The 13,628-nt window shown below is 34.4% G+C and overlaps 1 protein-coding gene and 1 long non-coding RNA gene across 6 annotated transcripts in view; both read right to left on the bottom strand.

Moving 5' to 3' along the window:
- Positions 1 to 1,350: 1,350 nt before the first annotated feature.
- On the bottom strand, positions 1,351 to 9,107 carry LOC113620676 (uncharacterized). The gene is made up of 2 exons (XR_003432862.1): positions 6,360 to 9,107; positions 1,351 to 2,881 (listed from the first exon to the last, which is right to left on the bottom strand). It is a non-coding gene; the product is annotated as an uncharacterized LOC113620676 (long non-coding RNA).
- A 1,658-nt stretch (positions 9,108 to 10,765) lies between these two features.
- The window catches only part of USP15 (ubiquitin specific peptidase 15), a 127,820-nt gene continuing 124,957 nt past the window's right edge, over positions 10,766 to 13,628 (bottom strand). For all 5 annotated transcript variants that reach the window (XM_027106875.1, XM_027106878.1, XM_027106877.1 and 2 more), the window contains one exon: positions 10,766 to 12,729. In XM_027106875.1, the coding sequence (XP_026962676.1) occupies positions 12,547 to 12,729 (183 nt within the window). In that variant the 3' untranslated portion in view covers positions 10,766 to 12,546. The remainder of the gene's footprint in view (positions 12,730 to 13,628) is intronic.

Genomic DNA, 13,628 nt, shown 5'->3' with positions numbered 1-13,628 from the left:
AGGCTCAGATGATGGTTAACATTTTTTAGCAATATAAGTATTTTTAAATTAAGGTATACACGTTGCTTTTTTTAGACATAATGCTAAATAGCACACTTAATAGACTACAGAATAGTGTAAACATAATTTTTATAAGATGTGTTAGCTTCACCCCACAAATTTTCATGCAGTTTTCTTCTCTGACCCATGTTAATTTTCTAGATATCTTGTATCTGCTGGGGATTGGTTTCAGGACACGCCCCCACATACACAGAAATCAAAATCCATGGATGCTCAAGTCCCTTATTATAAAATGGTGTAGTATTTGCATACAGCCTTTGCACATCCTCCTGTATACTTTAAATCATCTCTAGATTACTTATAATACCTAATCCAATGTAAATGCTATATAAATAGTTGCTGGTATGCAGCAAATTCAAGTTTTGCTTTTTGGAACTTTCTGGAAATATTTTTCAAATATTTTGGATCCTAGGCTGGCTGAATCCACCAACGTGGAACCCGCAGATACCGAGGGGGCTGACTGTATTTCTAATTTAATTATTTGGTCATGCGAGAGCATATTCTATAGGACATCAATCCTTTGCAATATACTGAAACTTAATTATGGACCAGCATTTTGTCTTAGAGACTATTCCATGTGCATTTGTTGTGCGTAGTGTTCTATAAGTGTCAATCACCTTATATTAATATGGCCACACTAAATTCCCTATGCTAGGTGTATCATTTTCCATTTTTTACTTATAACTTGTTTGGTCTTTATAAAGTGTCTCTCGGAAAAAGCATATGGTTGGATCTTTCTTTCTCCTGCCTTATTCAGAGTTTAGTCCATTACATTTAATTAATAATATGGTTGGATTTAAATCTACCATCAACCTTTGTTTACCATTTGTTCTTTTGTTCCTTTTCCCTCCTTTTCTACCTTTACTTTTTTTGTGTGTGGGGGAGGGGGTGACATGAGTATTATTTATTATTACATTTTATCTGTTTTACTGGCTTTTAGTTATGCCTCTTGTTCTTTTTCTTTTTTTTGTGTGGTTGCTCTAGGGTTTATAGTATACTTTTTTTTTCTTTAAGATTTTTTTGATGTGGACCATTTTTAAAGTTTTTATTGAATTTTTTACAATATTGCTTGTTTTATGTTTTGGTTTTTTGGCCACAAGGCATGTGGCATCTTAGCTCCCTAACCAGAGATTGAACCCACACCCCTGCATTGGAAGGCGAAGCCTTAACCACTGGACCACCAGGGAAGTCCCTATAGTATACATTCTTAATATATCATGATCTTTTGCAATCATATTAATTCACATATAAGAACTTTATAACAGTATAATTTCACATAAACCACTCTCCTTTGTCTGATGTCATATATTTTATTCACACGTTACAAATCCCACAGTACATTTTCATTCATTTTGTTTTGAACAACCATTTGATTTTTATCTAAGAAAGAAAAAATTTTCTATTTATCTACATACTCTACTCACCATTTCCATAGGTTTTATTCCTTCCTGTAGATCTGAAATTTCCATCTGGAAATTCTTTGAGCATTTCCATAAACACTTCTGTATTATGGGTTACTGATGGACAAATTATTTTTAATCTGAAAATGTTTAATTTGCCTTCATTTTAGAAGGATATTTTCTTGTGTATTAATTCTAAATTTGACAGGTTTCCCTCCCTCTTCCCCCACCTTAGCACCTCAGAGACGCCATTCCATTTTCTCCTGGCCTTTGTTGTTTCTAATGAAATGTCAGCTGTCACATTATTTGCTAGTAATGTGACTTTTTTCCCCCATGGCTGCTTTTGAGAATTAATTTTTATCTTGGATTTTTATTGACTATTTAAGGGTATGGATGTGGTCTTCTTTTCTTCTTATCCTGCTTGGGGTATGCTGGCTTAAGTTGATATTTTCAGTCAAATTCGGGAAAACTTCAGCCATCTGTTTTCAATTATTTTTTTCTACTTCATTCTTCTCCTGTTTGGTTCTCTCTCACAAGTCTTTGTGTTCCTGTTAATTTAGGGGAAAAAAAATCTCTATGCCTTATTTTGGATAATTTCTAGACTTATTTTTAAGTTGTGTTCTGCATTAATCCCATCCAATTAATAGATTTTTGATTTCAGTTATATTTAGTTTTAATATTTACATTTGGTTATTTCTTATAGTTTTCACATGTATTTCCTGAAATTCCCTATTTCTTATGCATTCCATCTTTTCCTGTGGATTCTTTAATGTATTTATTATAGTCATTTTAAAGTCCTTGTTTACCAGTTCTAACATCTGGGTTATCTTTGGATCTGTTTCCATTTACCATGGGTTTACATTTCCTGTTTCTTTATATTTCTAGGAATTGTGAATGATACATGTTATTTTCTATTTTACGACATATGGAGGCAATGTACGATATCAATGCCTCATCAAGGCAACTGAAATGAACATTTTAATGAATATCCTTGGAATGTATTTCTCATTTTTTTAATGATATACTAATTTTCATTGAATTATTTGGACCCTGACCTTTTTTCTCCAAGAACTTGGTTTTACTATATTTGAAATTACATGAAGAAAACAACAACAACGTGACAGTTGTGGAAATACATCCACAAAATATTTACTATAGAATAACATCCCTGATCCTTGAAGTTAACAGTCTAGTTACAGGGCGTGTAGTCTATTACAGTTTTCCTATGGGTTTCCTATGGGCAGATTTACAGAGTCCAAGAAAATATACCTTAGGCAAAGACAGAGAAGACAAAAAACAGTAACCTTGATTTTTGGGGTGAATCCCAACATTACATTTTGAAAAACCAAACCAGAACTGTGGAATACGAGCAAACATCAGAGTCTGAACAGATAAGCCATGCCCTTGGAAATCCAATGTAGCTGTGGAAACAGACAACAGTAACAGAAGGATGACTAGGTAAAAATTCAAGTTTACCAGCTAAATACCAGCTAAATGTAAGGGTAGAAACAAATAGGCCTTAAAAACTTGAAGTAAATAGAAGTGTCCCAGAATCTGGAAAGAGTACGTGTGGGTCCAGTGACAGGAGAGGGAGATATAGCTAGCATCTAAGACAAGGAGCTGTCTTCTCTCTGCCCTGGTTTTAGGTTGTCTCACACTTTGAGGGCAGGCTGTTAGGACTCACTGAACTCTGAAGCTAAATTCTGTATTTGCTAATAACTGTAGTATGAAAGTGGTTTCCAGAGTTACACCAATTTCGCTAGCACCAAAGAAAACACCTGGTCTTAGCACCACTCATTGTGAGCCTCACATGTATTAAAATTACACAAATAGGGCTTCCCTGGTGGCGCAGTTGTTGAGAGTCCGCCTGCCGATGCAGGGGACATGGGTTCGTGCCCCGGTTCTGGGAAGATCCCACATGCCGCGGAGTGGCTGGGCCCGTGAGCCATAGCCGCTGAGCCTGCGTGTCCGGAGCCTGTGCTCCGCAACGGGAGAGGCCACAGCAGTGAGAGGCCCGCGGATAGCAAAAAAAAAAATAAAAATAAAATTACACAAATACTTCTGTACTATACTACTTATTTCTAGAGTATGTATCAATTAGATGGTTTGCCATGTGTTTCAAAAAGCAGATTTTGAACAAGCTAAGCAATTTAATTTTCCTTCTGGGTCTATCAGTGGGGGTTTAAAAATCTTGTTAATGGATTGTGTACAAGTAATTCCGGTTGGGCTATTTTATTTTTACACAATCACAATTGGTGTCATTATATAGTTCATCTTTTGTGTGCTGTTTTTAAGAAAAGTGGGAAGATCCAGGATGTTCCCAGTCTACCTGGTTGTTTAAAGGGAATTTTGAGGAATCTGTCCAAGAAAATATTTTCTCTAGAGCTTAAACCACCCACGAAAGAAAAAAAAACACAGAAAATCTCTCCTTTCCAATCAAACTTGACTATCTTCTCTTTCCTTAACATTTGGCTCCTTTTGTTTTCAAAATTAATTTACCCTGTTGGGAAACTGAGTCTTACCCTTGGCCATCAACAAGACTCTTTTTTTGCCTCAAAAGTGAGGTTTTTTTTTTTCCCCCCACATTACTTCTTGTTTAATTTTTATTTCTTATCGCAGTAAAACTGAAAAATGATGTCTTTTTAAAATGGGAATTCAAGTCTGAAAACTATGGACTGTTTCACTTCCCAAATTAGTAATTTGTACACCTATCTTTGTATATTCCAACCAAATATTATATAGTATTTTTACTATTTCAATGTGCTTGAGGGTGATTTAGGGACTTCTATTTTGGGACAGCAGTAACAACTCATCCAGGCTTATTAATACTATACAAATTGTGGGCTCTCATGGGGATGGGGTCTCAAGGCAGTATTTGTTTAAAAATAGTATCACTATACAGGTTGCTTGGAAGCAATCAGTAGGTAAACTCTCATAAGTATTTAATAACTCTGAGACCCTTCTCAGAAGATGCATGAAGACAAACTTGGTGACTACATTGTTGGTCAATGCAGAGGCATAAAGGATCTAGATCTAACTTTTTTTTTTTTTTTTTTTTGCGGCACGCGGGCCTCTCACTGTTGTGGCCTCTCCCATTGCGGAGCACAGGCTCCGGACGCGCAGGCTCAGCGGCCATGGCTCACGGGCCCAGCCGCTCCGCGGCATGTGGGATCTTCCCGGACCGGGGCACGAACCCGTGTCCCCTGCATCGGCAGGCGGACTCTCAACCACTGCGCCACCAGGGAAGCCCTAGACCTAACTTTTGATAGTTGTTAATTCTCCTGGAAAACCTTGGACTCAAGAAAAATGGACAATATTAAGGGAAGGTAGACTTCAGAATGTTGTATATGTGATACTAGATAAGGAGGCTATGAGCCTAGTCACAGAATGGTTACTTTGCCATGGAAACCAGACAAAAACTGGGTTGGAAGACAGATTTCTTTGCAATAAAAATGTCTTTAGAAAATATAAATGAAATGTTGCTATTCTTTACATTTAATCTTGAATATTCTAAATTCCATAAATAATACTGAATTTATTATTCTTAATAATACTGAATTTAGAATGTTACTGTATTTTAAACATATCTATTTTTAATGCACATTCATAAGGTAAATTTACTTTGAAAGCTTTAAAAATACTCAGTAATACATCAGGGATAAAACAAAATCACAGTAATACAGTGATGCTTCAGATATTGAGGCAAATCCTTCATTTAATAATTATCACATTAGGAACACATACTATACCCAACACCATCTTAGCATCTATGAACAAGACTCTTCCATCAGATTAATTCAGTCTAATGGGGGATGAGAGATATGCATAGCCCAAGGTGACAACTGATGTGTCAGGAAGAGCAAGGCAGTGTATGTTGGGATTGGTCCTGAAGAATGTGTGTAGGAGTCTGCCTGGTAGGAGATAAGGCAGACCATTAAACAGAATAGTATGTGGGAAAGGCCAGAGTTGTCAAATTGTATATGTTTGAGGGAAGGTGAGGAGTTCGATAAGGGCTAGTTCTCAATCTTTTCCCTCAAGCACCAGTTGAACAGGCAATCTGGGTGGAATAATTGTTACCCTATTCTTTGTTCTCTTGCTGAAGAAAGCTTATTGGAACTTGAGTGTGAATGATATTGAATAATGATAATTAGTCTCATTTGTAAAGAGAGAACAATCATTCCCACAATTGGGTGTACTTGTTAGTAATAATACCTGCTGCGTTCTTCATAATGATCAGGACACAATTTATACCTCACAATTATTCTAAAAGGTAGGGTAATAGTGCCAGGAGTGGATGGCTTAGGTAGATGGGGAGTTTGGTTTCCTCACAAATATCTATTAATAGCCCTCTACAACAAGTAAACTGTACATTTCAAGAAAAACCATGTGCTTGCTGAGCAAACATGCAGTTTTAAGAGTCTCACACTTCTTTCTACTCGGACTGTTCACCCCAAGCCCTCCTAGATGGAAATTCTGGAGCTGCTCTAGTTTGCAAATTGGGAATCAGAGAGGTAACAAGACTTACAGAAAAGTGGTAGGCCCAGAACTCAGGTGGTTAAAGTTCTAAGCCTATGTTCTGAACCACTCTTTTATTCATGGAGGGTCTGGAGGAGGACTTTAAGCTAAAGAGAGGAATAGAATCTGACTTTTACTAATTCTATCCCAACAATAAAAGTCGTAACCTCTGAAGTTTGGATTTTACTTTACTCAAATGATTTTAGATACTGATAAATAAAATTGGAGGAAAAAGACAACATAATCCATGATTGCTGAAGGCAGAGAAAAGGGTTTTAAGTGTAAAATGTTTAGTTATGCTCATAAATAGCTTTAAAAAAACAAATCTGTTAGTATGGAACTGGATTCTAGTATCCGTGATGAAATTTTAATTTTCAAGCTTACCATCACATTAAGACTTCTGCTCCAAGTCTTTTAGAGGAGCTAGGAGAACATCTTAAAAAAAAAAAATGAAAAAGCAAATATTAATTTGATCCACCCTACTGGTTATTCTTCTGCTAAAAATATATACTTAACAATAACTTTAAAAGCTGAATTTGAGCCTTCAATTGAAGAAGTCTTTCATCAGCAATGATAGAGCACTCTAGTTTTCCATAATAGGAAATATGCCTTATTTTGCAAAACCTCGAAGTTTATACCTCTATATCCATTAACTCTTAATCCTCACAAGAAACTGGTATTTTATGGTTGAGAAAACTAAAATTCAGAAGCCAATGACTTAAGAGCTAGCTGTGGTAAAATGGTTTTAAATACAGAATGTTTCCTACCCTATCTCACTGTCTCCCAACAAACATCTTACCCAAGTATTTGTGATTATTGATGTTTACTGTTTGAATTTGCAATATTACAACTCACACAATAGATACATGGCACAAAATTGAAACTGTTTTATAAATCGAGTTTTATCTTACTAAAGTCACTCAGTATGAGTCCTACAGGAATAAAAAGATGTACTATCAATAATTTCTCCATACTTAGTTTATTTTTTGGTTTTAAGTAAGGGCAATTCTAAAATAATTCATATATGCTTGGAGGTTGCTCTGTCTTAAGTAGTTTTCAGGACACTGATAATTCACTACAGGAGTTAGGGAGCTCAGGGGATGAACAATGATCTGGACGTCTGGAACTTCTTTGGGAAATGACTTAAAAAGTCATGATGTGATTAATTCTGACGAACTCAAGAGAATTTTAAAATTGCCCACTTCATACAATCAAAAGATTGTTTTCAGTATAGAGAAAGTGAAATACTTTCACTACTTATAGGGATAACTCAAGGTCAGAAGAAAAGCAGGCCAGATGAAAGAGTGAAGGCACACATGTAAGGCCAGACTAAGAAGAACACTTTAATACGTGAGTCTAAACTATTCAAAACCTACCATACCTAAGAATCAATGAATAGAGGAGGAATAAGGAGTTACAATGCCTGTTAACCTACAATATTCTTTCATAAAGTTTAAAAGAAAAACAAAATAAGTGTTAATGAGAAAACCTGGTTTGAGATATTACAAAGTTTAAGAATCCTGAAAGATTTTAACTAAGAATTAAAAAGCAAGGTAATACTTAAGGTTTAAAACAGCTTGGCAAATGTAAAGAATTTGTCATTACTGAGAAAAATGTAAGAATACACATTATGGGAAAAGACTGTTGGGATGTTTCCATATTTATTGTTTTACTTGTATGTATGTAGATTTAACTCCTAGCAACGGATTTGAAGGTCACAGCAAATAAAACTATTTTTTTTGTTTCATCAAACTATATAGAACAAACTACAAGTTCCTGATATGAGGGAAAACTTTGAGCAAAATGAGCACCAACTTCAACCATGATTTTCTACAGTAGAACATAGTTAATTACCAAAACAATTTAAACATTTAAAATATTTGATTTTGTGCATACTGAAAATGTGCAGTCTTATTTTTACAGCATTTCCATTTAAAAGAACGATTTCCAAAGAGATAGCTGTATTTTTAGCTGCTTTGTATAAGATTTAATAGGCATTTCTAGAAAAAAAATGACATCAAAACCCATTTGACTGATTTTTCTCTCTGTCCTTTGAGACTCTAGTCCACAATATTATGTCAACCCTTGATTTTCCCTGAATGGTTTATCCACTTTCTGGATTCTCTTAATAACCCAGAGTCTCTTCCCTTTCACTATCCTGGCAATTTCCAGGCTTCCAAAGATAGAGCAGATTATAATTAGACCATGGTATGATGTAGTGTATGTTTCCCAATGCATATATTTGCCAAAAATAATTTTTGTACTGTCTGTTTTATATTATCCATTTAAAAATTCTTTACCCCATCATTAGTGCAAATAAGGCTTGATCAATATTTGAATTTTTACTATGTACATTTTACATGTATATTTTATCTTCCTGATTCTGATATTTAAAAACCTATTCTATGCTGATTAAAAATTTGAATATACCTAATCCAGTTTTAAATGAAAGTGTTATCTGAGCTATTTTGAAATTCTTTTGCTTTAATATATGGTAAATATGAATTAAACACATGAAAAATTATATAGAATTGAAATGCCCAAGCTAGAATAATGCTTATAAGAAAAATTATACATGTTTCTCATTAAAAAACTCTGATAATGAAACAATAGACTATATAGCTCTACAACTTAATATATGTCAGCAAGAATATAAATACACTCTCCTTCCCCCTTTCTCTAACCTCTGGCACTTAAAAAAAAGTATTTGTGAGTTATCAACATAGTTACCTTTTCAAGAGAAGCTGTTTCAAATAAAAATTTAAAAAATTACTTTATTGTAGAGCAAAAAATATGACCAAAGATTTCCACTATTCTTCTTTGGCTTCAGAAATAAAATTTATTTTCCTTTCCTTCTCACTCCTCTGAGATTTTAAAGACTTTTGGTTCCTTCCTCTGTATACAAGAATTCTCCACATTTCTACCTTACAAACTAAACTGGAGAGAATGTGCTCATCTATACTGCACAAGCAAAGATCAGAACCATAGCTACAAGTAGGGAGGATGGGAAGCAGGCAGTAATGAAATGTATTGTCTGTAAAGTACTTAAAGATAATAAAACAGACTAAAAGTTGGCTTACTTTTTGTTATCACCATGTACCAGTGATAGTGTCAGAGACAGTACATTCTTCTCTGGGGTGAAAGGTTCCTACTGGCATGCTCCCCACCCCCACAAACCACGCCCCCTCCCCCCAACTCCCTTTCATAAGTCACTGAAGGAGACTCTACTCATTTTATCTCATAGTCTCCTGGTTTATTTCTCATAAGATGTCCTCACCTCAATGAAATTAGTTGATGAACAAGCACTGTCTTTATACTGTAGCAATGGCTTTGACACTTAACTAATTTTCTTCATACCCAAACCACTGTTTTGTGTGGCTTTATATCTAGCTGCCAGAAAAGCAAGGACAAATATAGGACTAAAAGAATACAGATTACAAGAGAAAGCAGGATATTTAAATAAAACATTAGGCTGCAGCTTTTTCATATAGATTAATTAAAACTAAATCATAGGTGAAGAAAAAAAGTCCTGAAAATCAGGGTTGCATTTGGGGAAATGTAAAGAAGGGCACAGTTGAGTTAGATGAACAAGGAAAAAAATGCCACATTTAAAATTTAATTAAAATTGTAATAAATGTATGCAAGTTGAATGAAGTTAGTTTTAAAAGGGAATGGTTAGTCAATGTTCCAGCTGGTATTTTTCTTATTCAGTACTCAGATATTCACCTGAAGTTACTTTTGGGAGCAAAGTTATTAGACTTCAAGATGACTTTGTATTCAGACTGAAAAAGTCAGTAATGAGTATACCACATAGCTTACAAAGCACCTTGCCATAAAATGCATTATCTTGTTTGAGCTCCAAACAATCCTGTGAGTCAGACACTATAACTAGTGGGAAGTAGCACACGTACCTGAGGATAGAATATTGGCCACCACATAGCAATTGTGTGAACTTGGGAATATTGGCTGCTTTGTACCTTGGTTTCTCCGTATGAGAAATGGGGATGATGAATGTTCCTACCTCGTAGCTATTGTGGAATTATATGAGGTAATACATGTAACACTTTAATATAGTACCTGGTCCATGAAAATGCTCAATAAATGCTCCTATTATTATTATTATTTTACCGGCCAGGAAACAGACCAGGAGAGATTAAATTCAAAGTCATGTGATTACTGAGTAGCAAAGCTAGAAGGAGAATTCTAGACTGGATATATTCCTACTACCCTGTACTATCTATGAATATCTACTTTTAATTAGAGTATGGATTAGCCTTTGCACTATTTTTACAGTTTTCTTTTTTGCAGCTGAAAATGCCATTTGAGTTTGACAAATTCAATGGTATTATTAACATCATTTTCTTTTCTTTCAGTGGGAATATAAGTTAATCACAGGAAAAAGGAATGGTCCCTATGGACAACTAGGGTAGAGACTACAATCTAGAGCTAGAAAAAATTTTGTCTTTTCTTTAAACCTCAGAAAAATGGAAATAAAGTTTGCTAGTTGGTAGGTAGCAGAAAGACTGCAAACTCTGTGAGCTCAGGGATATTTGGTTACTGCTAAATCTCAAGACTCTAGATTAGTAGGTATACAAACAAACATTTGCTCAATGACTAAATATTTAAACTGAAAACGTCAACTTTAAAACATGTCCTTAACAGTAGGATTTACTTAGCTATGACATGCTTTTCTTTCTATTTTTAACGGTATAACTAAAAAGTCTATGGTCACCTACCATAAAATAGAGGATTTTTATTAAAAGATTCAGAGTAAGAAATAAAAGACTAAATAAGGCCTTGAATAGCTTTATTGAAATCTGTATAAATAAACATGCACATTTCAAATGTAAACGCAAGTGAACTCAAGTGCAGACAAAATTTTAACCTCTGTCATGCAGGAGGTTAGTTTACATTAAAAAAAAAAAAAAAAAAGAAAGAAAAAAAGAAAAGAAAAGAAAAGAAGAGAAAAAAGGAAAAACCCAAAGCAGCTTTAAAAATACCAGGATGAAAAACCAGCTTTAATATCACGGTATAAAGCAAAGCCATGATCAACATACCTCATTTATCCTGGTCAAATGCATTTCTCTTTCACTTTTAAATGCTAACATAAATAAATAATTTACCAAAATGTGCACTCACAGAGTGAACTTTTATTTACAATACACAATTTATAATCTATTGTATTTGATTAGTTCAAGTGAAGAACATTATACTTTTTGCTTTAATAACAGTGGGACACAAAGCAATTTCTCAGGTAGTCGATATGTGAAATGTGCCCCAGCATTTATTTTCTATTAAAGGCAGTATTGTATGCCAACTGACAATACATTCTTTCAACTAGATCAAAGGGAAAAAGCAGCAAATGAAAAATGTTTCAAATGTTCACACATATTTTTGGCATCCTGGATCCTTGAATGTGGTGAACTAAAATAAAATTCAAGGTTTGTATACTTTATATACTGTACAGGTTCTGACTCTGGAACATGCAAATGCCAATTCTCTTGTAACAAGTTACCTTCTGAGAAAAGCTGTAAGGCTATGGTGAATTCCATCAGGAACACACAAAGAAAGTTAACAGACCTACCTGTAAAGCCAATTGTCCATTAGTGATTTAAAGGCCAGTATATGAAAAAAAATTCTCATCTAAGCTTGATGTAATTATTACTATGGATACAGAATACTATTAAGTTTGTCCTTATATTACAATACTTGGGAGAGCTGAAAGTTGCCAAATTACCAAAAAATGGGGTAGAGAAAAACAGACAGCCAAAATTTTAATTTTGGACCAACACCAGATTAAAGATATGCATTTTAAAGCAAGTCAAAAAGAATTTGAATATCTAGGGATAGATCCCAATAGCAGTAAAAAATACTTACATTTAACTGAAAAGTGACTTTCGATGAAGTGTGAAATCTAGAACCTGTTTCCACAGTAGTAATAAGATGAACATAACATTCTGGATTTTTTATGATACTACAAAAGGAAATAACTTTTTCAAGATTATTTCTTCTATCATGATTTGGTTTTATAACAGGCCCACATTGACTACCAGGTAAAGATTTGAAAATTTGGTTTTCCAAGAATACTACTGCAGTATTTATGCCACATGGATACCGCAGCTAAATATCATAGTAGTATATGTGGCAGCTTAATGCACATGAATTAATTATCCAAAAACTAAGTTCAGCCAGTTTTCTTGCAGTATTATTTGAGCAAAATAAATGACCAACATCCACAAATTTAACGTTTGTCATCAATTAACTCACATCCAAAAAATTAAAGAAAACATAATTCATCAAAACAGCAGCAAACTTAAAAGGGATTTATTTGTGATTTCCTATATATATTTAGCTTGTAAATACAAGACTGTAAATGTATTAAGAGACAATTTCTGTTAAAGTTTTCATTGTGTTTCACTTCAAGTACTGCACAAGTTAAAATCTGATAAAGGATTTACATTCAGTTATCTGAAACTCCCCATCTCAGACTTTTGTTTAATGTGGTGGGTAACTTCATCATTTTGATACCACCAGCAGGAAAGTCTCTCTTTTATGGCTTCTAGGACTTTCATTAGTTAGTGTGCATACAGTTTTCGTTTTCTATATCATTGTCATTATCATTGCTATCTTCATCACTTTCTAATGGGATGCCTGTGGCAGCTGAAGCACCTTTAGTTTCTCGGTCAAGAGGAAAAAAGCCAGTTCCACTGAAAGTGTCTTGCCTCTGGTAGAAGAGTACATATGCTGCTTTGGACTGTTAAAACAAACAAAAAAAAGAATGTTAAAATGGTTATGATTCTTAAAGGTAACATTAAATACAGTATGAATTTTTAGCTGGTAACCAATTTTGGTGACAGGACATAAATCAAGAAAACCACACATGGTCAAATGGGGGTTACTAAAACTGAGTAACTATAAGATGACTTCTATACATAAAGGAAAAATGGTCACTGGATTTAACATTTTTTATTCTCTTCTAAGTTAGCTGGATAGATAAATAAATCCAACTGTATCACAGATTAACCTAGTTACTCTAAAATGAAATAGAATTCTATGCTTTCTTCCCTCCTGTCTCTAAGAAAAAGGTAAGCTTCTTTCTAATAGTAATAACTTCATTCTGTATTTGCTCTAGATTCTAACTTTTCTTACCATCTTAAGGATATTGCTCCATCAATCATCACTGTGTATCTTTAATGAGTCCTTATCTACTGGACTTTTGGGCATAAAAAATACTTAAGTCTTTTCCCATCATAAATCCCTCTCCATTCTACCTCTTCTTCTAGCTGCCATATACCTCTTCCTCTTCCTCACAGCCAGGCTGGAGACAGAAAATCTAATATTCATCATTCACTCTCACGTACACTCCTCAATTCAATGTGACTGCCGCAACCATTCTAATGAAATGGCTTTCACTAGGCTCAAAAACCTCCTATTAACAAATTAAATGGATGCTTTTTTTAGCTAATCTTTCTGTAGCATTTAATGCTTTATTACTCCTCTTTCCTGCATTAAAGCATTTTTGGCTTCTGTTACACCACTTTTCCTTAGATCTTCCATCTCTACAGTTTCTTCTACTTTTCTGTGGGCTCTTTAAATGCTGACCTTCAAAAAAAATCATGTTCTGTCCTCAGCCTACTGCTCTTTCTCAATCTG

Source organism: Aethalodelphis obliquidens, unplaced genomic scaffold (assembly GCF_003676395.1).
Source record: "Aethalodelphis obliquidens isolate GAN/ISIS:26980383/991018 unplaced genomic scaffold, ASM367639v1 scaffold8, whole genome shotgun sequence".
Taxonomy (NCBI): Eukaryota; Metazoa; Chordata; class Mammalia; order Artiodactyla; family Delphinidae; genus Aethalodelphis; species Aethalodelphis obliquidens.
The sequence above is the reverse complement of the archived record's forward strand: the minus strand, read 5'-3'. Positions and strand labels throughout refer to the sequence as shown.